General features: G+C 56.2%; 1 protein-coding gene across 1 annotated transcript in view; it reads left to right on the forward strand.

Annotated features, from left to right (window-relative positions):
* The first annotated feature begins 4,333 nt into the window (after positions 1-4,333).
* NECAB3 (N-terminal EF-hand calcium binding protein 3) overlaps positions 4,334-21,112 on the forward strand; it is a 28,021-nt gene continuing 11,242 nt past the window's right edge. Inside the window, exons 1-5 of the mRNA XM_065645790.1 lie at positions 4,334-4,426; positions 8,697-8,721; positions 9,753-9,861; positions 16,461-16,486; positions 16,814-16,911. Coding sequence (XP_065501862.1) covers positions 4,334-4,426; positions 8,697-8,721; positions 9,753-9,861; positions 16,461-16,486; positions 16,814-16,911 — 351 coding nt within the window. The remainder of the gene's footprint in view (positions 4,427-8,696; positions 8,722-9,752; positions 9,862-16,460; positions 16,487-16,813; positions 16,912-21,112) is intronic.

The raw sequence follows: 21,112 nt of genomic DNA on the forward strand, positions 1-21,112 counted from the left end.
CACTTCCTTCCCGTCTCTGCGCACTTACCTCCTCCTCCTGCCTGTTTCTCCTTTGAGCGGTTTGATAAATACCTCGTTGTCCCCTGTGCTGTGTGAGGTCCCCTCACTCCCCTTGCAGGCAATGGGACCCCCGGTTCAGGCCGGGCTGCCGGCAGGTGCTGGGGTGACACGGCGATGCTGTCACCACCGCCCAGCCTCCCTCCTGCCTCCATCCTCACATCTCCATCCCCGAGCCCAGTCCCAGCTCCTGCTGCCGTGGGGCTGTTCTTGCCGAGGGACGCGTGGACAGCAGCGTGCTGGTGTCCCTGAGTGGGGGGTGACAAACCAGCACAGCTCAGCCCCATCCATGGTGGCAGCTCCACTCCCAGCCCCCATGGCCACCCCACAGAGCCTCTTCCTGCGCTCTCTTTTTTGGGGTGGAAAAATATAAGGAAGGGGGTCGGAGGAGCCGTGCGCCACAGGGAGTGAAGCCGGGTGGTGCAGAGGGTGCAGGTCCCAGGGTTGGTGCCTCCCCAGGGGTGCAAGTCCGGAGCAGGAGCCAGCACCCTGCCGATGTATTTGGGGAGTGGCTGGGGGGACAGAGCAGTGGTGGTGGCTGGACAAACGTCCCCACAGCCACCTGGGACCGGCAGAGCTCCCTGGGGAGCAGGGGACATGCCATCCTGTCCCCAAACCCAGCGGCCAGGAGGGTGATGGCACACATAGCCTGTCCCCTGTGCTGGAGTGGGATGAGCTGGTGGCTCCCTCTCACACTGTCACCGTATCAACTGGGGCTTTTTCAGGTAATTAAACTGAAAGAGCTCTCCCGCTGCCCTGTCCTGCCCAGCCCCTGCCTCCCAGGGGTACCAGGGTGGGTGGGCACAGTCCCTCATCCCCTGCCTGCTGCATTCTTCTTTGAAAGGTTGATGTTTGTCACCTGAGGTGACCGAGGTACTGAAGCTTTTATGATTTACTGTGGGATGCTCAGCCCAGCCATATGCCAACGCATCCTCATCCCTGCGGTTAGCAAGATCTGGCCCTCCTCCTTTTCCCCTTTTAATCTCATTTTTGTGGAGGATCCTGGTGGTCTGCAATGCTGCCTGAAGGGTGAGACCCCAGCAAGGAGCCCGGGGGTGCAGAGAGAGGGGAGAGGACCCACTCCACCACCCTGGACTCTTTGGGGCTGTTCCTGCGAGTGAGCCAGCCCGCAGCAGCAACACAGCTTTTCCCTTTTCCCCTGAGCGAAGGTGAACCTCTCTGATGGCATCCACTGTCATATTCCCTTAATAGGGAACCTCATGGGATGATGAGCCCTTGGGACTCCCGGTCCCCAGGAAAGTGAGCGCCCCAGCAGGGACAGGACCATGTCCCCTGCTGCGGCAGCACAGCACATCTCTGGGGGGAACGCGTTGGTGGCTCCACGTGAGCCAGAGCACCACAAAAATAGCTGCTCAGCCTCCCAGGGATGATTCATGATGCAGCTGAGGGGCTTCCCTCCTGCTATTTTGAATCACTGGAGAAAGAGATGACAGCTCTTGTAGGGGCTCTTGTTTCTGAAGGCCATGCAGCAGCTTTGGGAAGTGACCCCAAGCGCTGCCCGGTTTTATGAGCTATCTGCACTGCGGGTGATTTTCTTCATCAGGCAAAGTGGACACAGCATGGGAGATGGGTGCCCTGCAGGTCCTCAGCTCCTGTTCGCTCCCATCTCCCTGTCCCCAGCAGGGACCTTGCAGGGACTGTACAGTTCCGGAGGTCCCCAGTGTCACTGGGTTGCGGTGGCGGCTCCATTGGCACCAGCAAACACCACAGCAGGCAGGCAGGTGTCTGTGGGCTGAGCTGTGCCTGATGGGGACACGGCACTGAGCCCAGGGGTTTGGGGGTCCCCTGTCTCTGTGCTGCAAGGTTTGGGCTCAAAGGAGTCAGGGGAGCCCAACAGGACAGGCTGGCAGTGGCCGGGGAGCAGCATTATGTGCTGACACAGCATCAAGTTTGCCAGAATTTATACCTTTAATCTAATGTCCCTTCTTGGAGGGTCAGGGCAGGTTTTGGAGTCTCTACAGGGCCCCGTGGTATAACACATCTGCCCTGGGGTGCTGTGTCCCCATCAGTGCTGCTGCCTGCTTCTGCTTCCCACCCCACGCTTCGGTACTGCCACCTCTGAAAACCACTCTTGTTTCTTCCGAAAGCAAGTAACTCAGGGAGGTGAGGTGCAGCAACGTTGGGTCACGAGATGTCGGTAAGCCGGTGTTTTGTTTGATTCCTCCTGCCCAGTTGTTGTCCTGTGCCCCAATGACCTGGGGAGCAGAGCTGAGCTGGCATCCCCCCTAAATCCTCCTTCCCTGCTGGTGGCTTCTGGGGCACGTGGAAGGAGCTGGGGACACCCACTGCCTCCTGCCACTGGCAGAAGTTTTGCCCTGGACTTGGCCCTCAACATTTTCCAGCTGCTCCTTCCCATGCTGAAACTCGTCTTGACCTTGAGGAGCCCCGACAGGGACCAAGCGTGGATTTGAGCAACATGGGAGTGTGGAAAGGCCCCCCCAGGGCTTTGCTGTGACCCACAGCAGAGTCCAGCCACCACCTAAGCGCTGTCCCGTGTCCCTTGGCAGGGTGAGCCTCTGTCCCCACTGCTGTAGGGCCTCCCCTGCTCATTTCTCTGCTACCTCCCTCCTCTTTAGTTTGATTTGACGATGGCTGTTTGATTTGACCATGGCCATCAACAGCTCCAGCTCTTGGACCCTTTGTGCCTCCCGGGGACAGGGGACAGCCCGGTGCTGTGTGACCTGGGTGCACATGCTCCCCGGAGCCCTTGGATACCCGCACCGGGTCCCAGCTGCGCTTTTTCTGCCTCTTTTCCCTTGCACGCACCCGGAGCAGCCGGGAGATGGTAAAAATAACCACGATGCATCATTGCAGCCGCTGCGGGCTCCCTGGGGGAGGAGGAGAGCGGGCGAACCGCACACGCTGCACCTTGGTCACGTTGGGCTCAGGATGTGTCTCAGTTTTGAGAGCTGGGTTAAGAGAAGCCGAGCTCAGCAAAACAGCTCGGCCTTGAGATGTTCCGTTGAAGGGAGAGGTGGTGCAGATGGGGGCAAACTTGGTAGGGATTTTGCAGTGGCACCCCCGTTTTCCTAAGTGAAATCACGGGATACTCCAAGAGAGACGGGGAGAAGCCCAGCACCCCAAGAAGTCACCACGCTGCATGTACTCCGGGAGTGGTGTGAAGCTCTGCCTGGGCACAGCTTTATCAGGTTTCTTCATCTAATTATCTGTTTCTTGTTTGTGAAAACCTTTGAGGACAAGCTGCGGTACAGACATGTGTCTGTCCTGGACCTCTCTGCGTGCACGGGGTCCGGGTGCCCGTGCCAGGCAGGAATCAAGGCAGCTCCTGCCCCCTCCTCCTCCTCCGCCAGCTTGTCCCCCACCCTTGCAGCCTCCCGCTTGGGGTGGGAAGGGGGTTTTAGATCTGCTCGAGGTATTGGGGACCAAGTGCCACCGGTACGACCCCCTCACGCTCAGCGTGCTGCAGCGGGGAGAAGCGGAACCGAGCACTGACTGCCCGGCACTGCGGGCACGGAGGAGCTGCCACCACTAGCAAGTCATTTGAGACTGACCCGGGGGATAGTGGGACCACCCGTGGCCAAACTAGGGCCAGCTGGCTACCAGGGCTACTGTGGGGCCAACGGTGGCCATACTGGGACCACCTATGGCCAGACCGGGACCGACTGGGGCAACCAGGACTACTGTAGGGCTGACAGTAACCTTATTAGGACCACCGGTGGCCAAACTGGGACCAGCTGGGGCCACAGCGGGACCACTGGATCAAACTGGGATCAGCCCACGGCACCGGGTGGCGACCACAGCCCAGCCCCGCGATCCTCGCCGCCCCGCCCCTCGCCCCTCCGCCAATCATAGGCGCAGCCGGAGGTGCCAATCACCATCCGCGACCAACCGGATCGCCGCGGGGGCGGGCTTTCAGCGGAGGCAAAGTTGCCTGGCGGCTGCGGAGCCGCTGGGGTGAGTGCGGTTCGGTGCTGCGCTCCCTACGGCAGCGGGTTGCGGGGCACGGCACCGGTCCGTACGGCAGCGGATTGCGGGGCACGGCACCGCGCCCTGCGGCACTGCTCCTCACAGCAGCGTTCCGGTCCCTACGGCAGCGTGTTGACGGGCACCGCTCCCTGCCGCGCCGCTCCCTCCGGCGTCGCACCGCGCCGCTCCCTGCCGCGCCGCTCCCTCCGGCACCGCTCCCTCCGGCACCGCTCCGGTCCCTTCGGCACCGCTCCCTCCGGCACCGCACCGCACCGCTCCCTGCCGCGCCGCTCCCTCCGGCGCCGCAGCGCCCGCTCCCGGCGGGGCCATGATGGCGTGTGCGGAGCTGCTGGCCGTCTGCCTGCTCTCGGCCGACCGCGGCCCCGCGCCCCGCCGCCAGCCGCTCCCCATCTTCCACGACGTGAGTACCGCCCGTACCCCAGCCAACCCCTCCGTCCCTCCGCGGGGTCAGCCCGGACCGCGGTGCCGCCTCCGGGCTGCGCTCGCAGGTGTCGGGTGATGCCCCTTCGCGGAGCCCCGGCGGAGGGACCAAGCCCGAGAGACAAACGAGTGGGCCCGGCTGCTGCTCCAGGCCTGAAGCTGCGAATCAAGGCGTGGGTCGTGATATATGCTTAGTGTTGTGTCCTTTTCCTGAATTATGGGCCTCTGAGTGGCTAGAAATAGCCCACTCCTTATGGAGAGTCGTGACATCCTGGCTGTCGTGACTGCTGGAGCAGGAGCTGTGTGTGGCAGGAAAGCTGCAGAAGTCTGCCGGGTAGCTGTTGCAAGCTGTGGGATCCCACAGATGGAGTGTGTTCCTTGCCTGCTGCAGCCCCATCCCTGCTGCTCCCAGCCCACAGGAGCTGTTAAGAAGCTGCTGTTGGTGTGGGCTGGGGGTCAGCCTGACATCCCAGCAGCTGTGGGTGGCTTGGGAGGGTTGAAGATGTGGATAGTCGCTGTCTTTGTTTTCACAAGACAGGTCCTGGTGTGATGCCACCTGTCATGCCCCATCTCCTCAAGGCTCATGGTGAGGGTGCTGTGTGCCCTGCGGCTGGGTTCTCCCGCTGTGGTGCACAGCACAACGGGTGCACCTGGACAGCCCAGGATGGTGCCAACTGTCGTCTCCATCCAGACCTGGTCTAGGTGATGCCACCCCCCGTGTCCCAGTTTATCCCAGAGGAGGGGAGCAGGGGATCTGGGGCAGCACTTTGGGAAGGTGAACGCCAAGCCTGGTCTGGTCCTCTGTCAGGGAGACCTGCTGGCATCAGCAGGGAGTAGCTGGAAAGTGCAGCTCCCTCGGCCACAGTGGTGCTCGCAGCTTCCAGCGGAGGGTAAGGGGTCTCTCTCCTGCTATGAGGGGATTTCAGTCTGCAGGGCTCTCCAGCCAGCATTGTTAACCACACTAATTACTTGGCTGATGGAAGATGGGCTGGAGGGGGTTGGTGGTGACAGCTGTGTTCCAGCTCAGCTCCTCCAGGCACTCGCTGAGTCCCACATCTATCCCTCAGGGCATCATTAAGGCAATTAAAATGGGAAGTGTTAACAACTATAGCTGCTGCTTTCTGGTTTCTGGCGGCTTCCCTTCCTCTTCTGTGTGGCTCCCTCTGCTCTGGCCTCAGCCCCGAAGCTTGGCAGGGTGAGTTTAACATCTCTGCTTTTGGGTCCGGGCAGCTGGCTGGTCTCCAGCCGCCCTGCCGCAGCGGGGCAGGATCCCGGCCAGCCCCTCGGGCAGTGGGAGGGACGGCTGCCCGGGACACGTCCCAGGTGGTGGCCAGTGTGTCCCCTGGACCGAAGCCACCAGCTCCCTGCCCGCAGATCGCTGGCCTTCAGGAGAGGTGAGGAGGAGGAGGAAGGCTGTGCCTGCGATGCTTCGCTGCAGGCGCGGTACGAACTGCAGTGCTGCCATCGCAGTTGTTTCTCTGTGCAGACATCTCAGACCTCCAGCAGATTTGTCCCCTCCCCGGCTCAGGGCTTGCTTACTCTTGGTGTATGAGGGGTTCAAAAAAACTGCTGGGACAGCTGCTATTTATTGCCATTGTGGCCGCAGCCTGCATTAGCCTGCAGTGGGTCACGGAGCACAGTGTCCTCAGGGCAGCTGTCCCCTCCCCAGCGACCAGCGTGTCCCTGGCTGCGTGTCCAGCAGCCGGGGTTGCTTCCTGCCCTGCAGGCACGGAGAAGCCCTGTAATGTGCCTCCTTCCCGGAATCTGAGGGACTCATCCCCATGTAAATACTGGTTTGATGCTTCCTCCGTTGGTCTCAGTGTGTCTGCAGCTGCAGGCACTGTGCGGGGCTGCGGCCACTTGGACGCAAGCCCCAGAGCCAGGGGTGAAGGAAAATGCCTCTCTCAGGCTTGAAGTGGTGTCCCCATGTTCCGGAGCCTGCCAGCCCCCCGAGTGCAGGCGAGGGGTTGCCTGTAGGGCCGCTCCAGCAGCTGACGCAGACCCGATCCCGCTCCCTGCCTGGCTTTGCATCACTTTTCCCTGGCTTTGTCCCGGGGCTGCCATCCGTGCTGGGCTCTTGCACAGGTAGCAGCGCTTACCTGCATTACTGTGTGTGTGCCCTGCTCACCGTGGGGACTGGGGGTCACCCCGTGGAGTGTGGAAGTGGCTCTGTGCTATTTTGGCTTGGCTGGAGTTGGATCATGCCTCGTGCACAGGATCCATTGGTGTTTTCTGGCACGTGCGGTGCTTTCCGAGGCACCGCTTTGCAGCCGGGGTCGGCCGAGGACGGGCTCGCTGGAGGCAGCGAGGAGCCCCAGTGTCCCTGCGGACGTGGAGCAGATGTGGCCTTGCCTCGCAGGGCTCTCCCAGCTGTGCTGTTTGCTCCACATTTAGTTATTTTGAGCTTCGTGCAGCTGTCGGTGTACTGGCAGGGCTTTTCTAATGCACCGCTGGAGCAGAAGGTCCCATGTGTGATGGAGAAGTGTCAGCTCTGTTTGCTGAGGTTTCTGCTGAACCCAGGCTGGGCTCACATGGGATTAGAGACTTTCTCAGCTCCATGGGATCCCTCCTGAAACTGTGTTCTCCCTCCTAGCCTGTAGACAGACCCTGCTGAGCAACACCAGCCTGGCAGAGGAAAATGTTTGACTTGAATCTGCATTTTTCAAGTGCCTGGGTGACACTGGACTGCCCTTGGGATGAGCTAGCTGGCCCTGGTGACATTTGGAGTCATAGAGATGTCACTGCATGAGCCACGTGTCCCTCCGATGACAGAGAGCTCCACAAGATTAAGCTTTTTGCCTCAGTGGAAAGTGGGGTCCCCCAGGCAGGGAGGTGACATGGTGACACAGGCAGGTGAGACCTATGGGGAGCCCTGGCATGGGCAACCTGCAGCCGTGAGACCCCGGAGGCACAGAACCCTCTAGCTTGGACAGAGTTTTGCTGTAAAACCCAGAGAAATCCCCAGCATGCAGGAGCTCCTGATTTTAGCCACGGGAAGGACCAGGGATCTCCCCGCTGGGACCAGCATCAGAAAAACCTCTGTCCAGTTGCAAGTGAGTGGCTTCCTTAGGAGTGAGCAGTTTCTCCGAGCAGTTGTTTCTTCACCTCAAAGCAATTTTTCAGGGGGATTTCAGTGACTAGACAAGGACTTGTGCCCTCAAAAGGTGCAGCAAAGCAGTGCAGAAGGGAGCTGGGGGTGGAGGGGGCAGCTGGCAGCGATGTGTTTTCCTGCAGGAGCAGAGCTGGTCCGGGGGCGGTTTCATCAGTGGCCTCCGCTTCGCAGGTGCATGGAGAAGAATATGGCAAAGTCCTTTTTACCGTTTTCCTGCCCTTTTTCATTTGTGATCTTTCTTCAGATTTCTTCACCAACCAGGGTGATTAAAAAGGTTGATTAAAAAGAAGAAAGTTGCCACACACACAGCTTTCTGTCGTCAGCTCTGTCAGGATGTGCTGGCCAAAACCTCGTACTGTTCAGTCTGGCAAGATGTTCCCAGGGTTTGGAAATGATGCTGCTCCTCACCAGGGTCAGCCCAGATCTGCCGATAGTTATTGGGGAAAGAGGAGCCAGGCAGGGATAAGGAGCCTCAGCTTTCTCCTGGGCCACGGGCAGAAGCCTTATGTTTGGGAACCTGGGTTGAGACCCTGAATTGGAGCAGCTCTTCAGCTGTGCTCTGTGGCACGATTAGTTACAGATTAATTAGTTCATTAATTATTAATTACAGTGTGTGTGCGTGTCGAGGTGGCACAGGAAGGGTTGTTGGGAAGGGCGATTACAAAGAGCAGGACGAGAGCTGCTCCTCGGTGCAGCCGGTGGAAGCGTCAGCGGTGATGCACGAAGTGCTCCCCTTACAGAGTGGATTTACAGTTAATGTTCTTCCATTTAAAGGTCTGAAAAATTAAACAGTTTTTATCACAAGGGTGTAGCAAAGCCCTTTCTACTTCGTCTCCCTCTGTGTTCTCTAAAAGATGCTTGGTGCGAGTGCTGGGCTGGCTCGGGTGGTGGCAGCTGTGCTGCGAGCTTTGCGCATTGGAGGCGAGAAATGGTTTTAATGGTTTGCAAAAGGGAATTTCCCCGGAGCAGCCTGTGCAGCCCTGGTACTGGGGCTTCTCCATGGCTCCCCGGGTTCTGGGAGGTGTTTTTGGGGGGGTGGTTTTGCTGCGGTGGCAAGGCCGGGTGCTGCCTGGCTCGCCGTTCAGCCGCACTGCTCTTCTTGCTGCCTCACTAAACCCTGTCGTGTTTTCTCTTGCAGATTTTCCGGCGAGCCGACAAGAATGGTGAGTGCTTTGTTCTTGCCGCTGCCTCCCCGTCCCTGCCCGGCTCTGGGTGAAGCAGCGCAGCCCATTCCCCACTGGGAGGTTTGGCTGAAAGAGGGAGGATAAGGGCAAGGAGCTCTCTGGCTGCAAGAAAAATGCTTTTCTGCTTTGCCTGGAGGAAGACACTGGAGCAAAGAGCCTGGCCAGGGGCTGGGGAGGTGGGCTCCCCCAGTTCAGGTGGGCTCCCTCTGTTCACCATCCGTGAACCACACATGGCAGAGCCTCTTCTGAGCCTTTCTCCTGCCTGCAGGTGGTGAGAAGAGAAGGCAAATCAAGCTGTGCAGCAGGCAGCCCAGGGGCCATTGGACTCTTTCTCTGTCCCTTGCAAGACTGATTTGGTCTCTGCGCTCAGTCTGGGGTTTACACGTGCCCCCGGGTTGGGTGGTCCTGTTCCTGTGCGTCTGCTGGAGCCCCTGGTGTTTGTTACCTGGTTTTTAATTTGGCGCCCATAAACCAAGAAGTCCAAAATCATAAATCATTCCTCTGAGCCTTCCCGCCCCTGCTTGGGCTCTTCTCCTTCATGGTAAATTGCAGGCTCCAGGAGCTACTTCTATTGCAGATCCAAATGCAACTCAGGAGCTGAAGTCCTCCAGGGAGAGGAAGGGAAATGCTCTTGAGTCAGTGGAGAGATTTTCTTTCTGTAAAAGCCTGGTATGTCCTCACCGTGCTGTTTGTAATGGGTTCTGTACTTGGACAGTCACCTAAGTAAAGAGCGTTCGCATGTGTTTGTGAAAACGTTGCGTGGTGTCTTTTGGAAGGGGCTGAAATTCTCACCTGAAGTTCCAGCCGTAGTGGCCCCGCTTGCCAGCGCTCCTGGGTTTGCGATGGGGATGAGTGGGACACGCTTTCAGCGACATATCTGCTCTGATTATTATGCACAACACGCCCAATCGTCCCACGCTCCTGGTAGAGAGGCTGCTGGGAGGATCGCTGGGGCCTGTGTGCTTCTTTCTGCAGATATATAATTATTCTTCCCTTTTATTTAAATGCAGATGATGGGAAGCTGTCGTTTGAGGAGTTCAAGAACTATTTCGCTGATGGGATCCTGAGCTCGGAGGAGCTGTGGGAGTTGTTCAGCGGCATTGACAGGCGTCATTCAGAGTGAGTACTGTGGTGGCACAGAGGAGAGGAGACGAAGGAGATTATAAAACTGCTTGACTGTAGATGGAGGACATTTGGAGGCGGGTGCAATAAATAGGGTGAGATAAACATACCTCTTGTAATATGCAGATGTTAAAACCCATTGAACACCAGCTATGAGGATTGGCGATGAGAGAAGCCAGACATTTTGAGAAGAGTCGTTATCAGATTTACTGTAGTTCCGTAAAAGCAAACATCCATTTAGAATTACATTATGTTAGTTTGAAAAATGTGTTCCAGAAATATACAGCTCTACAGAGCAGGTTGTGTGTCTGCAGGAGCGTGCGGTGGTGTGAGGACGATGCACAGACTGCGTGAACTCGCAGACTTTGCCACTGCTGACACAGGGAGCTGCTTTTCACTTACGTAAGAGCTGCTTTCCATCAGAAGTGGGCCTTACGAGTGTAACTGTGAATTTAGGCCAGCTACTTTTAAAAAAAGAAAGCCCCAAAGAACAGGAGAAGTAATTGCACTTAGCCCTAGTCTGCTCTTGACTGGTGCTATCTAGAGGAGTCTGGCTCAGCTGGTTTCTCATCCCAGCCTCTGAGATCCGTGTGGCCTCGCTCGGGTCCCTCTGCCGTGCCGGCTGCTGTGAACGAGGGTGTCTTGGCACGGGGAGAAACTGGCTGTTGATAAAGTTCGTGTCTGGGGGCTGCCGGTTCGAGCGGAGCATTGCTGCTGGGGCAGAAGGTGGCTGCAGCTTCTCCTGAGCTCGAGCAGCAGGCTCAGCTCTGGCTCGTGCCGCTTCCCTGGCACCCCAGGAAACATGTCCTGCACCTCTCCGGGCAGGGAGAGGCGGCTCAGAGCAGCCTCAGCGGCACACGCGGGTCGCAGGGCTTTGCAGGCAGCCAGCGCGGCGGCACGGAGGGCCCGTGGCACGCTGAGATGCCAGCAGCCACTGAGTGCCACCAAGCAAAGGACAGCGAATACCCAGCAGTCCCTGGCTGCGTGTCCCCACATCATCCACCCAGGACGGGGGGAGTGGTGGTGATTGACTCCTGCTGAGCGTCGGGGAGATGGGTTTAGCGATGCCTCCACTTCAGCGATGGGGCAGAGGAGTGGGCTGCAGTGGGCAGACCCTGCTGCCACTTTCTTTTAAGCCTGGCTGCCTGTTGCTGCCGTCGTGCTGGTTGGGTTTGTTGGATGTGGGCAGCAGGAGGTGTCTCCTCAAAACCCCTCTGCCCCTTCGGGCTGTGATCCCAGGGAGCGAGCAGTGAGCTGTTCCCTCTGCAAATTCTCCTTTCCTCCAGCTCCATTTTGGTGTGACCTTGGAGTCACCACCCATACAATATTGCTGGAAAACACCAGTTGCAGCGAAGCAGGGAATTTTAACCATGCCCTTAACGGGATGGCGAAGATCTCCTGGTTTACCGTTGCTTTCAGGTCAGGCTTCTTCCGTCTGTCCGGAGCAGATCAGCAGGACTGACCGAAGGCCCGGTGTGAGCAGGCTGCGGGACCACGCACGGCCCTGGCTGCAGCAGCGCTCCCTATAACTCGTTACCCGTAATGACGGTGCGGTAGCCATGACAACGTGGCAGTTGCAGCATTGAGCTGGTGACATCTGTTAGCAGGGCACGGTCACTGGGGCTTTGGTCTCTTTCTGCCATGAGGAGCAAAAGGGGCCCTGTGGACAGAGCTGGTTTCCAAATTCCTGCGCTCAGTGACTTCAGGACGATGAAGGAGACGCCGTCCCTCCAGCCCTGCGAGGATGCCCTTGTTTCTGCGAGAGCAGAAGGGAAAGTCCAGCCCTGAGGCTGTTGCAGGCGTCATTCTTGTTCCTGTCCCTCGCTGTGATTTGGTCCATGCGCAGGGTCAGCTTCAGCGTGTGCGGGATGGGACATGGGAGGTGGCAGCAGGGAACTGTATGTGATTTCTTCAGCTTCATCCCCAGCTTGTTGAGGAGGAAGAAAAGATGGGACATCCCAGAGAAGAACACTGGTGCTCAGCTTATTGTCTGGTAAGAGGCATCCTGCCCTCCTGCAAACAAAGTGGGGCAGCACCGCGTCTGCCAGAGCGCTCTGATCCCGACCAGAGGCGTGTGCCCGCGGGGACGAGGGACTTGGAGGGACAGGTCTGTCCCCGGGGGCTGCCCAGCACTGCTCGCCCACCGCGCAGCAGCAGGTGACAGAAATCGAGCTGCAGAGATCTCTGCGGCTCTGGGTGTGGAGCTGGACCTTCTGGCATTCATTTTTGGGGTATGCGGCTGGACTTGCTCCTCTGTACCACCTCTTTTGTCTTGTCGGGGCTGTGCGGGTGCCCTGCTGTCCCCTCGCTGGGGGGCTGCACAGCCCCTTCCTCCAGGCTGCCGCCTTGCCTTGCATTTGTAGGAACTCCCTATCTTTGCGAGCTGGCTGAAATTTGCTGCCAGGTTTAAGAGTTATCACCCGAGGTAATAGTCAAAGTGTTACAAAGCTGGAAAGTAACTACAAGCATTATAAACATATCTGGTGTGCTTCAGGGCGCTGTGTTCATCAGGTCCAGGCTAAAACTTGTGTTTCTGTGTCAGTGCCAGCCTGGCCCAAGGTGAGACAGGAGCAGAGACCTTTGTGCCCCGGCACCCTTCGTGTCTGGGTGACAGAGCGCTGCCCAAACACATCCTCACCCTCGCCCATCGCTGCGAACCTGCGGCTGCTCCCCTGGGTCCCAGAGCTGACATCTGGGAAGGTGAATATTTCAGAGGTCTCATACATTGCTTGTTCTCCTCCCAGGGAGTCCGTGGCACCACACTCTCCTTTTCTCCTGTATTTCCCATCAGATGCTCACTCCATCTCCCATCCACACAGCGCTGAGGTGGGAATGCTGTGCCCTGTGCATCATGCACCTCTGTTGGGTTCCGTTCAGGTTTTACATTTCCTCACGAGGCTTTTTTTGTTCTGCATTTTTGAAAATTGTTCCATTTTTGGCTTTAAAATATCTGCCTACTCTAATTCTTTGACATTTTAAATTAATTTTTAAAATTAAAACCAAACTCAACTCAGTTTGGTACAGCAGCTCGGTCCACTGTTTCGTTCAGCTTGTCAGAAAGCTCCACACCAGCTCTGGCACTGCTGCAGAACAGAAAGATTCATCTTCCTGAAAAAGTTTTTCATCTACTGAAATGTCTGGTTGAGAAGAGACAAATGTTTTTGAAGGGATGAAAAGCTCCATTGCTGTGGTTTGCTCTCTGAGCAGCCGTGTGTCCGTCTGCAGCCCAGCTGGGTGGGGTGGCAGCACATCCCAGGGTCTCACAGGGACAAGTTAACGGAGAATCGGTCACAAAGGGCTTTGGACTGAACGTTGTAGTGTTGCATTGGTTGCGTGCCTACTGCTCTTTGCAGCGGACTGTGAAACCTGCCCAGGGAAGTGTCACGTGGACCTCACATGTCTTTCTGTCCTGTATCTGTTGGGAAACTTTAGAGAAATAAGGTCTGGTAAATCCTCCTTTGCTCGAGAGTGGTCAGGTGGCGATGGCAGGGTTTGGGTACAAAGTGCCCAGAGCCTGTGTCTGACCTTGAGCCACAAGTGCAAAAAGTGCGAGTGCTGACCTGGTGGGTTCTAAAAACTCTCGATGGGAATAATCTCCAGTCTCTGGATCTGTGGAAGAAAGAACTTGTGTGAGCTTTCCTCCCCTCTCAGCGTCCGCCAGTCTCTGAGTGATGGAGAGTGACTGAAACACTCTGGGTGGCACTGGAAAGGTTTAGAAACCAAATCTGTGATGGCAGCAGAGGTTCCCAACATGATAAATGATAAAAATAAAAAATTTCCCATCTGCTTTGCTGAAGCTGATTGCTGTTTTCTTGCATAAATTCCAGGCGCATTCTGACAAAATCCCAACAGCATAATGATGACAAGATCCTTCATCATCAGTTCAAGCTTAATTACAGTTAATCAGTGGTTTGAGCACAGTCAAAATACAGCGATGTGGCAATGTGGAGAGTCTCGGGATGAGTGCTTTGGAGGCAGAGGATGGCTCTTCTCTTGGAGTGCGAGAGGGGCTGGCAGGGAGAGGAGCGGAGCAAAGCCTGCTGCCCCGCAGCCCTGCGAAATGGGTCGGGATTTGATGTGCAGGCTCTTCACACGAGCTCCTCCTGGTTTCTGGGATGAAGTAGCTTCTGGTGGCATGGAAGTGGCCCCATGGGTCCTGCAGTTTGTTCGCTGCGCTCTGTCCTGCCCCGACCGTGCCCTGGGGCTGCCGCGGGGTGCGGGACGTGGGGAGAGGTGTCTGTGCAGGGTTGTGACAAACTGGGCTGGGATGGGATGGGAGTGGATCTCCTACAAGGTCTTGGTGATTGGTTCAGTGTTTAACTGTTCGATTGATTGATTAGTTAACATTTCTTTTTAAGCAGCAAACAGACTAGAAGGAGTTATTAAATAATCCTGGCCTCCCCTTGGAAGCCGTAGGGTTTATGTTGGTAGTAGCTCTTTGTCACACGGACACCTGCTCGCTAGAGCCGAGCTGGGGAGCCGGGCAGTGGCGTGAGCTGGTGACCCCTTCTTCTTCCTCCTGCTCTCACTGGGACGATGCAAACACCTGGGTAATGTATGCATTCGGTGTTTCACTGTATATTGCATTTTCCTATGTCTGCATCCCCTCTCTTGTGAATTTTACCCATCTTCTTGGATGGGAACCAGTGGCTGCAGTCATTGCTTTGTGGCACGGGTCTAACGAGCAGCATGCGGTTGCTGCGGTGTCTGGTCTCTTGTGGCAGTGCAGCAGCAGCAGCTCTGCAGGCTCCAGGCAGCTTTCAGAAATACATGGAAAAATTAAGAAGGAGCAAGACATTTTCCCACTTCTGATTTGTGTTTCAAAACACAAGCTATGCTTGGATGCGTGGTGCTGCTCAGAAATGGGATCAGCAAAGTTTGATGGAGTGGAGTCGGCAGAAGAAGAGGCTGTGGTTTTGCTGATTATCTGTATTGCCTCTCAAGGGAAACACTGGTGTTTTTTTTTTTTAATCCACTTTAAAAACTGTCTGCAGTGCCAGGACAGTGCGCCAGAACCCTGCCTTAATCAGCTCCTGCGGTAGGTGTTTAAAATAGATGAGCCAAATTGCATCCGAAAACTGCCTGTCTCTGTTGCCTCAGAAGCGCCTGATGCAACTAGCTGGACGGAGGGGTTTGCAGTCCCACTGCTGCAGGTCTGCACTGACGTCTCGCACCAAAATATTTCGATAATTTTAAGCACTGCCTATTATTAAAGTACACTAAGTGGAAGCCCAGCAGAAAGACAGGCACAGAAACCAGCCTTTAATGTTTTGGGAAAAGCTGTAGGAAGACTTTGCTTAAATGACTACACCTATTCTTGGCATGGCATTTAGGATACTTCCCACGCTCTCCTCTAATTTTACCTTGGTGCGTTTTTGCCCCTTTGCCTTGTGAGCAGCATCAGCGACGTGCCTGTGGTTTGGCTTCCCCGGGCAGTGGCACTGCAGCCGTGCTTGTGCTTGGAGCCCAGCAACTCCAGCTATCACCGGTTCTTCCATGTGTGATGGCACTTGAACACTTAAAAAAACTCTCTTCTGTCTTCTTTTCCGCTTTCCCAATCAGGATCAAAAATGGCTGTAATCATTTAGGGGTTTTGAGAGAGCAGAATTTCTTGAGCGGAGGCTAATTTGAAGAAACGATGTCCCGGGGCATTTCCCTGCAGGTGATGCTGAGCATCGCCAGCATCTCCACCACCATGGCCTGAGTGGATCCAGCCGCTTCACACAAACCCACAGTTCTGCTTGACGTCGCCGCTCAAAGACATGTGGCTGTTTCTGGAGGTTTCCTCCCCGCTCCTGCCCCAGCAGCACCTTTGCTAGCAGCAGGAGGGACCTGGCCGAGCCTGCGGGGCTGCCACCATTGATTCTCCAGAGCAGTGCTCCCTGTCACTGAAAAGGGGTGGGGGGCTGGTCCGTGCCTCCAGGTTTTTTTCCACCCAGATCCCTGCATTAACGGCGTTCACAGCAGGAACAACCCCTCTGGTGGGCTGTGAAGCCGTCCAGCCCTTGCCCTGGGAGCCTGAAGGCTGCCCCACATCACCCAGGGGGAGGAGGAGCGTGGCGGGGCAGCTGTGGGGCGGATGGGAGGGGAGGGTGCCTGGTGCCATGGGGCAGCCCTGCGGGAGCCCCTGGGCTGAGGGCGAGGGGGACACGAGGAGGGAGCCCTGGCTGGACACTTGGCCCTTCTGGGGGAAGGGGTTGGGTTCAAGAAGCATCTTCTGGGGCTCAGCAATGGGGCTGCCAAGCCAGCTGCCCAGCCCAGGGGTGCAGGGCACTGCCAGCCTCCCCCAGCCTCCCGTCCTGCTCCCGCACACTTTTCTGGCACGTTCCAGCCCCAGGAGATGGTGGTGGAGCAGCTTTGCTGGCTCCTTCGGCCCCCAGGCAGAGGTGATGCCCTGCAGCCCTGCCCTGACCTGACCTGCTGGCTCTAAACTTGTGCAGCTTTTTATTTTTCTAATACGGCTTTTGCAAACACACAGGAGGAGCATTAAATCCACTGGGGGCTCAAGACAGACCCTCAAGACCCTGCTCACCACGACTGTTTCTCCCAAACCAGCCCCACCATCTAACATGAGCTTGTTTTTCTGTTTCTTGTAGCAATGTGGACACGGAGAAATTGTGCGGTAAGTAGGTTTGTATTGCTGTCTCACAGGGCTTCATCTCCCTTGGGTCTGCAGTGGGACTTTGTACGTGTCTGACCTGGGCAGGGCTGGGCGGTCAAGTGGCATTGACAGTCCCTGTGTCTGAACCCCAGCACAGAAGGTAGTTTTCCTAAGGGGATGGGACATTTTCTCGCTGGGGATAGGAGAGGACTCTTCCTTTCAGTCCAGGTGGGAGCATGACTCTGGACAGGGACACGAATGCTGTCCTGCAGCTGTGTGTGGGGAGCAGCAGGGGAGGCAGGGATGGAGGCATGAGGAAGCTCACCGTGGTCTTCTCGTCTGCTTCAGATTATTTCTCGGCGTATCTTGGAGAATACAGGAACGTGCTTTCCGCCCTGGAAGCCCTCAACTCTGCGGTCCTGGCAGCCATGGACAAAACCAAGCTGGTAAGGGTGGGACCTTGGGAGGGCGGTGGAGCAGGCAGGTGCAGAACAGAAGCTGTGGTGACCTTAACTGCTTGCTTAGCATTAAACTGGGGTGTCAGGGGCAGCAAATGTGGCACCTCCCACATCAACGGGGTTCCCTGTGTGTGCTTTGGTTGTCTCCATGTGCAGCGAGTGCTACTGCAGCACAGCGTGCGGCATTCCTGGAGGAGGGGGAGCTGGAGGAGAAGGGTAGAACTAGTACTTTTGTGCTCTGGATCTGTCTTTGGGCTCTTCCTCGTAGGGCTCTGGCAGCCACTGTCTCAACAGCTCTTTGCAGACCACTTGCCTGGGGACACTGTTTCTGGGAGTATCCCTGATAACCTGGGTGTTGTGTCCCCAAGCCAAAGCAAGAGCTGTTCCACAAAGCAGCGTGGTGCAAAACAGGGATTCCGGGGTCAAGCCTGCTCTGGACTGGCCCCGGCAGATTGTGCTCAGCACAGTCTGTGCAACAAGAATCAGCTGCCGGTGAGGAGGCAGGAGCTGCTGCGGTGGGAAGGTGATGGTGAGGTGCTTGGGAGAAGGCAGGAAAGGGTGGAATTCGTTGACTCCCAGCCTTGTGCCCCGTTCATCCCTGCGGTGAATCCTCTCCTTCTCCCTGCAGCTTGTACCGATGGGAGGCAGATTAGAGGCTGCTAATTAGAGCAAGCAGCCTCCTGCTTTGGGAGCCCCCCTGCCTCTGCGTCGGAGGGCAGAGGGCTGCAGTGCACAGCGTCACGGGCTAAATACAGCCACGAAAAAGCAGCAGCCGGTACTGGCAGCGACCCTCCCAGGGACCAGCAGCCCCCTCTGCATCTGAAATGTATTAAATGTTTTAGCCGTGTGTGCAGCTGATGCTGTTTTCCAGCCATGGGAAGGGCCGTTCCTTTCTTCGCCTTCGGTGTGGCGGTTCGGTGCTTGGTAAGAAGCAGATGAAGGGCATTGTCCGCTGACCTTTTGATCGGCCAGACACGCGAAGTGGGACCAGTCCTGCTGTCAGCTCTGTGGGTCATCGAAGGGTGTTTTTGCCTCTGCAGCATCAGTCAGGACGTCACCCTCTCTTTGAGTTTCCCCTGGCCAGATCCAGCCTCAGCAGCGTCTCCCTGTACGTTGGGAAGTTTCATTCCAGGAGAGGGAATCACTTGAAAATGCATTTTCTCTTTGGTTCAGCTGCCTGGCCCCCTTCACAGTTATTAAATGCGAGTCTAGAGAGAGAGAATGAATCCTCTTCAGAGCGCTACACTTTATTTCAGTTCTTTTCTGTTTTGGCGTGTGGGGTGTTTTTTGTTTTTTGGTAATGAATTTGTGTATTCATGTATTTCTCCAAAGGACAGCACAATTACTGCCTGCTTCCCAGTACTGCCAGGATGTATTAATTCACTTCATATTTTCTGGTGCCATGGAGGTTCCCTGGAAAACAGAAGCAGGTTTCCCCTGTTCAAACAGATTTTTTGTGGACTTGCTTCTCCACCCGTGTTTGGATCTGCCCAGAGCCAGGGGGCTGGAGCAGCCCGATGTTCACAGCGCTGCTCTCACCCGGGCACGGTCTGTGCTGGTCTGGGTGATCCTGAGTGCCCGATGCAGATCCTGACGCCCCTGGGAAGCATCTCCCTGCGCTCCCCTGGTCCGTGGGGTTCTGTGCCGGGAGGAGGACGGAGAGGGCGACGCTCCAGCCCTGTGGTCAGGGCTCTGTCAGAGCTGTGGGAAATCCCTGCTGCTGGAGGCTGGCAGAGATGATAAATGCTCTGTGCGTACCTGCTGTGACCTGAATATATTCACATGTTTGTATCTCCAGAATGGGAATCGATCTTGGGTTATTACGGGATTAGTGGGTTTATTAGGTTGGTTGTTAGCCAATGCTCACACCTCGCTGAGCCAGAGTAGGGGGCAGAGAACAGAGATTTCTCACAGTACACATCTGTCTGTCATTTCTCTTGATTCAAACACCTCTGATGCCACCACAGCTGAGGAGTGAGAGCCCCAGTTTGGCAGTGACCACCTTCCTGGAAAAGATGAATGAAACTTGGTCCTGGGGAGCTGCTTTTGCTGGAGGTGCAGCCGTGCCTCACCATAAAGCTCTGCTGCCAGAATGGGGCAGCAACATCAACAGATGTTGAAGGATCTTGTCTCCCTGCCTCTTTTCCCAGTCTGTGTTTAAGACAGCATCTGTGACTTCCGAGGAGGCAGGGATACCCAGACTAGCCAGAAGCAGGAGATCTCTGACCAGTTGAACCACAGCATCTCTTGGTTAGGACATGGTCTGTCCTTCTGCTGCCGCAGGATTCCTCGGCCCTACATCCTCCAGGTACTGCCCCACAGCTGTAAAAATGTAAACAGGAGCCCACTTTACAACAGGAAAACAGACAGTGTGGGCCACTTCGTTAGCACAACAAAAGCAGAGCCGGGAGATGCCCTGGGCTTGCTCAGACCATGCCAGGGCAATGAGCTACAGGGAGGAGAGGGACATAAGGAACCCAGAGCTCAGAGGAAATGTGCTGCAGTCCTGTGTTTGGGAGCTGTGGTTGAACCAGTGCTGCCGAAAAGCCTTTTTGGTGTCGAGGATCCTGCCTCCGCGCGTGCCATCGCGGTCGCTGCAGGCCAGGTACCTGGGCTCGATCAATGGTGTCTCCTCGCTGGTGTCTCCTTGACTCACTGCCTGCCATGCACAGTGTCAGCTGCAGGATAAACACCGTGACAGAGCATGGGAAGCGCGAGCCAGGGTCCTTCTTGCTGTGTGACTGCAGTTACTGTAGGAAATAGCGTGTGTATGGGTAGCAAACTTACCCGTGTGTTGTGGATCCACAGGTTGGCAGGAGGAAACCAGGTCATTAGGGGTTCCTACACTCTCATCCTTCCTCACTGGGTTGGTAGAAACATGGTAAAGATGCCTTTTGAAGAAAAGACTCTTTTTCTCCAAATTCTGTCATTCCCACTTATGTTTGTCAAGTACAACTTGATAGCTATGCTGCAGTGTACTAAATACAGCTTATCTTGTGGCTAAGCTTTCCATTTGCAATATAATAGCATTGGAGTAAGAAGTGAATTGTGGAAATACCTTGGGAAACCACCTGATATTTCTCACAGGGGACCTCTGTGCTAAAATCTTTCCATTCTCTAGTTCGCAGACGCTGCAGACTAGCCCAGAAATACCTCTCCAAGTCAGGCGCTCTTATTTCTCCTTTGGCAGGAATTACACGATCACCTATTCCGTTCTGTCCCAAGCTTAACTATCATCATAAGAAACTAATAAAACCTCTCAAAAGCAGAATTATAGCAGCTCTTGGGAGCTCTGGGATTTTCGTCTGGGTCAACGGAGCTGAAATACCAGTTTCCAACCAAAAAGCCTTGTCTCGTGCTTGCTGAGTTATTTCCTCCGTGACTCCAGTCCATGAGTCTTTGCTGCGAGCAGAAAATGCTGTGTTCTCTGAGACAGATTTTTGTATTGGACCTCTGTTTACGGAGGTTTTTGAGCTGCATGGTGCAGTACCTGGCAAGAGGGTTTTGCCTGGGGGCAAACAATCGAGGAGTGCCAAGGGGCCCAGGCAGCTGAACTGAAGAGAAGGTGCATTTTTCAATTGATTCCCCCTTACTCAGCAGGAAGTTTTCTAAGTCAATGCAGAAAGGCAAAACAGCATTTGTGGCTCTCTTGAGAGACAGTTATTTCCATCCTTCTCTCCGATGTGTTCCCCTGCGTGTGCTGTGTTTGACGAGGCGAGAGACAGGAGGCAGCTGGCTCCTCCTGCGCGATGCTCGCCCGAAATACCGACGTGTCCGCCTGGGATCCTGCTTGGCCCCTGCGAGGTGGGCTGGGCTGTGCACGGTGAGCTCCAGAGCAGAGTCCTGTCTGAGCACAGCGTGTCCTGTGCTGGTAGGTGGGCTTTGGGGGTCACACCCCAAGCTGGTGCCTGCACCTGCGTGCTGGGGGTGTCAAGACTGCGCCGGAGCTCTCTGCAGCCCTGACGTGGTGTCGGTGGGAGCAGCTCCCTGCCCCTGCGATAAAACTCCATCCCGCGTTGTCTGCAGGGGATGTCAGGATGAGGCCACCCTCAGGGTGGACCCCTGAAAGGCGGGAGGATGGGGATGCTGGGAGGCTGGCGTGATGCTGGCACTTCTCCCAGTGTCTGGCCCTTTGAAGGGGAGCGACACGGTTGGGGAGAAGCGTCCGGCCCCGGCGAGAGGGGAAGCG

The sequence above is a fragment of the Caloenas nicobarica genome, chromosome 15 (assembly GCF_036013445.1).
Source record: "Caloenas nicobarica isolate bCalNic1 chromosome 15, bCalNic1.hap1, whole genome shotgun sequence".
Taxonomy (NCBI): Eukaryota; Metazoa; Chordata; class Aves; order Columbiformes; family Columbidae; genus Caloenas; species Caloenas nicobarica.